Below are 7,670 nucleotides of genomic sequence, written 5' to 3' on the forward strand. Positions count from 1 at the left end.
TGTAGCTATAAAAATAAAATTGTGTTATGTAATCAAAATTCAACTCAACTTGCTTCCCAGAGCAAGTACTATAATCAATTAACCCCCGAAATTTTCTCAATTTCATTTAATTTTTGAATATAGTAATAATTGCACATTCCACTATATATATATATATATATATATACTATATATCATATGCAGAGAGAGAATTGGGGATAGAAGATAGAACGTAAAGGTGGGAATGAGTTACCCATGTGGTAACAAATGCTAATTGCGGAGATCGCAAGGAATTGGAAGAGTCTACGGTAACTAGAAAAGGAGAAAGAGAGAGGGACAGAATGAGAGACAAGCAAAGAATTGAACCCCCCAATTTAAGGGATTGCCATTTCAGGCTCTTCAGTCTCTTCCATTTTCATCTCCATTCAGAGAAGTAGTAGTAGTATACGTAGTTGCAGGTTGTTTCTCTCTCTCTCAAATGGAGAAAACTTTGTCAGGTGGTGTATCAGATGTCGGCGCTTGGGCGATGAATGTGATCAGCTCTGTTGGCATTATCATGGCAAACAAGCAACTCATGTCCCCAACCGGTTATGCTTTCTGCTTTGGTAATTCTTTTGTTTCTCTCTCTAAGTTCTCTTTCTTCTTGTTTTCAGTCAGATCTGATCTTAATTTGCCATACTGTTAGTTTCACATATTAATTTCCCTTTTCTTTTCAACTCTTATTATTCACTCTATTTTGCTCAATTTTACTATGTTAGTGGTGGGTGCAACTGCAACAACTTGTCTGATTGCTAGCACTACAAGATTTGTTTGTTTTTTTTTTATTGGATAAACTTGGATTGATCAAGAGTAGATGTATCTATATGCTATGTTAGTGATGTTACTGCTAAAACTTGTCTGATTGCTATATTTGCTCACACATTTTTTATTGCCAATTAATGCTGTTCCACCCTTTTGGAGGGTGAGACTATTCACTTTGTCTACCTGCAATCATCCCCAAACCAAGGGTATTGGGTAAGCCCAATAAAGAGATTTGACTCCCAGTTGAACATAAAACCCAAGTCTTCCCAGAAACCATATGCCAATTCAGTGCGACTTTGCGGGGTTAATTTGCTCACCCTTTTATCTTAAATTAACGATAAGTTGGATAAAACTTTGATTCATCAAGCATAGATGTGTCTCTATGCTTGTTTATCACCTCTCTTCTGTGTCTATTGGTTTTTGTATCAGCAAATTCGACCCTGTCAATGAAGTTTGATTCAGAACCTCAAAGCAATAACAACAACAACAATATTAAAGATTAAAGATTGAAAATTGTAGAACTCTGTACACCTGTTTTGTTATGACTTGATAATACTGAAATGGACGACTCAGTTCTTCAATCTTGACTACTTCTTTGTGCTACCATTTTTCACATGGAAACAATTGCATAAATTAATAAATAATGAAGACTTGTTCTTTACATAAAATAGATAATAAAAATGTACTACAGCATATCATAAGTCAGTACTTTGTTACAAGTGACATACTCTTTTTTGTATCTAATATAAATTAGCAAAGTTACTTCTAAAGATTGCAAGTTTCCAACAGGCAACAAAAAAAGAATAAAGTAAATTAGATCTGGGAATTGTCAGCAGTTCATATGAGGGGGGCAAAGTTCTGATGAAAAATTGACTCGTGCAAAAGCTGTCAAAAGACTTCTCTAAGCTTTGAATTCCTCATAGTTCAGACCCTCTTTGAACTTTTCTGAAACTAACCTGCAACAGTAAGTGTAAAGGTTTTTCCTGAAGCTCAAAGGTGTTAAACTCCTTTACACCTATCCAAAAAAAAAAAAAAAAAATTTGGTGTTAACTCCTTTTCCAAGAAAATTATGTTAGAATTATTTTAATATGTTTCATCTGTCAGGCCACAACATCTGTGATGAATATTGCTAATAACTTTACTTATTACTATTACATCCTGAGATGGAGTCAATCAGTGTCAGGTGGTATACAAAACTTGAATGATTGAGCTAACAAGTTCATCTGATCAATTCTCCTCCATTATGCACTCTCTCTTTCAAAGTGGAGGTTCCACCAATCAAGTTGTGTTATGTGCATTTTAGCCATGATCAAACTTGCAAAACAGGAATTTGAAGACACATAAAATCCAAAGAGCTAGTAGCTAAATCCTTGGATAAGGGACCCTAAAGTCAATAGGGTCTCAAGGGATGGTCCCTTGTTGAGAGTTTCTAAATGGCTGCAGTTGTGTGTGTATAAGATGAGAGTTGTTATGTATCCCTAAAATTGATGTTGGGATCAGATAATGGTGTTGCTTTTGGTGGTTGTATTATCTACCTATGTAATTTCTAAATATATATTGGATCATTTATTCTCTTTCTTGGACATAAGCCAATTTACCTAACCAAATTAAATATCATGTTCTTATGTGTTTCATTATTATTTGTGATGCACTTTTGCATGTGGAACACCCCCATAAAAATAAAGTTTATAAATAAAATATCTTATTTCCCTTTCCAGCTACAACTTTGACTGGTTTCCACTTTTCCTTCACGGCATTGGTTGGTTTGGTTTCAAATGCTTCTGGTTACTCTGCGTCAAAGCATGTTCCATTATGGGAGCTTCTCTGGTTCTCAGTTGTTGCCAATACGTCAATCTCAGGGATGAACTTCAGCCTCATGCTAAACTCTGTAGGATTTTATCAGGTACATAATTTTTAGTTAGTCTTACACTGCTCCAGTCCTTTCACTCTTTATCTGGTACTCCTTTTCTTTTGTTTAGTATTCCCACCAGAAAGAGAAAATTTGTCTTTTTGCTTGTGCAGATTTCAAAGTTAAGCATGATTCCAGTGGTCTGTGTGATGGAGTGGATTCTTCACAGCAAAAACTATACGAGGGAAGTCAAGATGGCTGTGGCAGTGGTTGTTGTAGGTGTGGGTGTCTGCACAGTGACTGATGTGAAAGTCAATGCCAAAGGTTTCATTTGTGCATGTGTGGCAGTTTTATCTACATCTTTACAACAAATTGTGAGTAATACTCAACTCTCTCCTTATTTTAGGACCTCAAAAAGGCAAAACAATACTAAAGTAATAATTATATGTAAAAAACGATGGCATGCTCATGAAACCCTATGTTGGCAATAAATGATATGGACAATGAGACCATGCCAGGACAATGGACTTCAATTCATTGTTGAATAATCATGGACTCCTCTTATAATTGTTCTCATAACGTAGCCTCTCATAACGTAGCCTTTTTTAGTTAGCGGTACCATATAATTGTTTTGGTTTTCAGATGGTCCTGATGTCATGTTTACACTCGTGATGATCATGTTTGCATTATAATGACTACAAAATTGGATTTATTTATTTATTATTTTTTATACTCTGATGTCTCTTTTCTTTTCCTTTTTTATTTTATTTTATTTTATTTTATTTAATTTGTCTACGAAATTTAATTTTGCGTTTTACTTTTTCTGATTTATAACATAACTTGGCATGTACAAATTGCAGTAATTGTGGATTTGTTGAAGATTTGTAATTCCAAGGGACATCCATACTATATTATTAACCAATTTTATCTCTCTTCACAAATTATAATTGCCAAATATCGTGGATTTGGTGAAGATTGAGTATTTCTCGAAGAGATCAAATTGTTAGTTAATGCTGATGCTGTCAACTTTTGACCTTCCAAGTCGCTTTCTGTCATCATATGGTTCTTATCCTGAACTAAGGTATTTTAATAAACACCTTACAGATTCCACCTCAGCAATTCCAAAGTTACATTTTGAATCTTCATAGATTATTTGATACTTGACTGGATTTCGACCAGTCAAGAGTGGGTCAAACTCACTTGAAAAAGCAAACTAAGACGCCCCCGCTGATGTCATTCACATTAAGATGTCAGCACTTGATTGAAGTTTTTTATTTTTATTTTTTATCATAACCCTGGAGTCGGCTTTTCATCTTTGGTATCAAAATGGCTTTTGATTAGATAATGAGAGAAGGTGGAGAGGAAAAGCAAAAGAAAAGGACTACAGATCTTGTGGTGCCTAAAAAGCACTTCTAGATTATTGTGGCTTTCATGGATGATACGTCAAATGTTATGTTCTCATGAGTCATGCCCCTTAAGAAAATGGTATAGCTGATTATAATATACACTTTCAGGAAATTGTCAGAATGATTATGATAAATAATTAAATATAAGTGTATCAGAAGACTTTTGGGGGCTTTGCTATTTTAAGTGTGTTTCCATATTATTTGCATGCCTTTGTCCAACCTTATTGTTTGTTCTTCTTTTAGACTATTTTATGATCTTCCACTTTTTTTTAATGCGGTTTTTTATTTATTAAAAATTACTTTTTTATTATGTTTCCCCCTTCTAAGAGTCAATCTCATGGTCCTTATTCTTTGTTGTAGTTGAGTGGAGCCTATTTTCTGACTAAATTGAACAATCAACTGGGAAAAATCTTTTAAGTAGAGCAGAAGAGGCATCTCCTTAACCAATGAAAATAATTTGAACTTAAATTGCTGTGTTGTTTTGGTTTGCCTACAAAATACTCGACATGGTATGATAGGTTTAACAAACCTGCTTTCGGCTAATAATTTAACACAGGATGTAGTCTTTTTGCTTTGGATGTTCCCTGCTGTGTGTGTGTGTGTATATATATATATGATTCTGATTTGTGTATTGTTTGAATGCATGTGTTAATATACTCTCTATTTTCAATGAAAACTTCCATCCTATGATTATTCATAAAGTATTTGTTAATATATTAATAATGGCAGATAATGAATAGGTCACTGTGCACAAATGCCACATCTTATGTTTAGTCAAGGACTCAAGATACACCCTCAGTGTCGTTTTTTTCCCCATCTCTCTCTCCCCACTTTTCTTTTAGGTTATATCTCAGTGTTTTCCTTTATACTTGCCCCTTAGGTGGGCAGATCATTTTCTGGGTTGACTTGATCTTCTCTTACAATTCTATGGGTACCTCAGACACTTGGATTTGAATTGTAGACATTCCAAAAACACCTCACTTGGTCAGATCTTTTTGCCAGAATCCGAGATGCTATTGTACCATATCATTGTAGTGCTGTCGTTGCTACTCACATCTATTTCCTGGAAACCATTGGGGTTGCATATTACAATTTCACGTGTGTGTGCTACAACTGGGCTTTTTGAGCATACTTTAATTATTTTTGCAGCATACGAGATGCATTGGCATTTTGTGCCTGCCGTCCTGCTAAATTTGACTTTTTTTAGGGTCATTGCCATTGTGGTCCCCGATAGTCGAAGATCCGATAAGGGTGGACTAAATACAGAGTTAACATTTGGCCTTATTTGCACGGAGTCGCTGCTTTCAGGGAGTTTCTAACGCTTGACAGCTCTAACATTTTAGTGCTGAAGGGTTTACATCTTTACGATTATGTTATTTACTGCCAACACATGCTTACCCTTCACCATTGGTGCAAGGGGAAGATTTAAGTTTTGGTTTTAGTTTAGGTATCTTTGAAGTGAAAAATTGTAATAGGCTTGCATAAAAAGGACTCTATTTTCTGTATTATTCCTTACCCCAACAATTTTGAAATTACCTCTGATTTTTATTTTATTTTATTTTTTCTTTTCTTGGATCAGTCAATTGGTTCCTTACAGAAGAAGTACTCAATAGGCTCTTTTGAATTGCTGAGCAAGACAGCCCCCATACAAGCAATTTCTCTACTTGTGTTTGGTCCTTTCATTGATTACTCTCTTAGTGGACAATTTGTAACAAACTATAACTTGTCTTATGGTGCATTTGTAAGTACTCTTCATTTTTTAAGACTGTCTTGTCCAATTTAGATAAAAGAGATTTTGTATATGTTGTTGAATGGTTTAATCTCAAATTTGCAGTTCTTCATTCTGCTTTCATGCTCTCTAGCGGTATTCTGCAATGTGAGCCAATACCTGTGTATTGGACGCTTTTCTGCAGTCTCCTTCCAGGTGTTAGGCCACATGAAAACAGTTTGCATCCTGACGTTAGGTTGGCTGCTATTTGATTCAGAGCTGACGCTGAAGAACATCCTTGGAATGGCTATTGCAGTTCTTGGTATGGTAATATACAGTTGGGCAATGGAGGTTGAGAAGCAAGGTGATGCCACCAAGATCATCCCCAACATGAAAGACATTCTGTCAGAAGAGGATGTTAAATTGTTAAAAGAGGGATTGGAGGAAACCATGGTGAAAGATGTTGAACTTGCCGAATCCAAAGGATAGGGTAACATTCCTTAAGCAGTTGATTTCATGCTCACGGTGTCGGTTCTTTCAGCTTCATTCCATATTGCAGCAGGACATATGATGGTCTACCATTTTGTGCACATTTGTCACAAAAAAACTCAGAGTCCTAAACAAGTCACATTTATTACAAATTTGTTATTATGTTTTGACATTTTATATCATTTATTATAGGGAGCAGGGTGATCACGAAATGTTTTGATAGTTGATGGTTGTAATATATGGTATCTCTTTGTACATGCCTTTTCAAAGTGCTCGGTGGTTGATCCATCTTTTTCTGCTTTAAAGGTAGGTAGTTAAGGGACTGAGTGATGGGTCCAAAATTTCTAGATGAAGGATCAAACCAAGCTGCCTGAAACTCCCATGTTTTTTTTCCACAAAGCGCCAAAACAGATATAAATGGCTCATGATCATCAACCTGCTTAGAGAGAATCATGGATAAACTAGGTTACTCTCCATTGTTTTAACCTCCTTTTGAAAAAGTAAAGTGGTTAATAAGGATGTAGATCCATCTTTTTGGATGATACAAAGGGCTTTGGCTGCATTCTAAAATAACAGAACGATGACATGCAACAATGGCAGCAGTAAGTGACAACAAAAGCTAGCTAGCTATATAATCTGCATGTGTAGGAAAGAAATCACCACCCATGTGTTGTAACTTCTAAGTGATTCTTCCTTTACAAATGCAAATGGTATTTCATTTTTGCAGTGGTCTTTTCCTGAATATATATATATATATACTTCAGTCCTAAACACAAATAGAAATTGTAAGAGTACTATTTTACACAAACAGGCTCACACAACTGCATCACAAAACAGAACCTTTTGAAATGAGTAATCTGCTCATTGGAACTTCAGAGCTCCTTTCCACTATCATCTGAATTGGGTAAAATGAATCATTCTCAAAGAAACTTGTCTGTGTATCAGGCCTACCAACAATTGAAACATCCATAACAGGAGGAGGATTATGGGACCCACAACTGAATGCTAACCAGTATAACCATAATTGTCTACAGTTTAATATGTTGATAACCACATGGATATATATTTTTGAATTGAGGCATAATGTAGTATCAAATAAGTGGTAGTATCCATCAATATATCATTTGAAATTGAAGGAAACAACTTTTGGGTACCAGTAACGGGATTATGAATCATAATCATAATGACTGTCGGGATAACCATTTTTGTGTCGAAAGCCTATGAGAAGTAAATAATAAACCATCTGTGGAGTCTGTCTCCTGAGAGAAGCAATCGGTAGGATGATAAATCTGCTGTGAACATGATTGCAGGGTTGGATTTCCATATGTGAAGATGATAGATGATGGTTTTCCACAACTTACATACTATTTTCAATCTAACAAGTGATTTAGCAGCTACTCTTGTTAGTATCTCATATATGATGACTCTAGACAGTCAA

At 35.3% G+C, this 7,670-nt stretch overlaps 1 protein-coding gene across 1 annotated transcript; it reads left to right on the forward strand.

Annotated features, from left to right (window-relative positions):
* On the forward strand, positions 1-6,537 carry LOC132293747 (UDP-rhamnose/UDP-galactose transporter 1-like). Its single transcript, XM_059791353.1, has 5 exons — positions 1-584; positions 2,499-2,683; positions 2,803-3,003; positions 5,615-5,776; positions 5,870-6,537. Exons 1-5 carry the CDS (start codon positions 458-460, stop codon positions 6,230-6,232), a joined length of 1,038 nt encoding a protein of 345 aa, XP_059647336.1. The 5' UTR covers positions 1-457; the 3' UTR covers positions 6,233-6,537.
* Positions 6,538-7,670: the final 1,133 nt, after the last annotated feature.

The sequence above is a fragment of the Cornus florida genome, unplaced genomic scaffold (genome assembly GCF_030987335.1).
Source record: "Cornus florida cultivar Cherokee Brave unplaced genomic scaffold, ASM3098733v1 CherokeeBrave_3.0.0_Hap2_Chr02, whole genome shotgun sequence".
In the NCBI taxonomy this organism is placed as follows: Eukaryota; Viridiplantae; Streptophyta; class Magnoliopsida; order Cornales; family Cornaceae; genus Cornus; species Cornus florida.

Bases quoted from the DNA above. Each gene is read 5' to 3' on its own strand.
- LOC132293747 (XM_059791353.1), top strand. From the start codon at position 458: ATGGAGAAAACTTTGTCAGGTGGTGTATCAGATGTCGGCGCTTGGGCG. The intron at 585-2,498 runs GTAATTCTTTTG...TTCCCTTTCCAG, and splicing joins CGGTTATGCTTTCTGCTTTG to CTACAACTTTGACTGGTTTC. The intron at 5,777-5,869 runs GTAAGTACTCTT...TCAAATTTGCAG, and splicing joins ACTTGTCTTATGGTGCATTT to TTCTTCATTCTGCTTTCATG.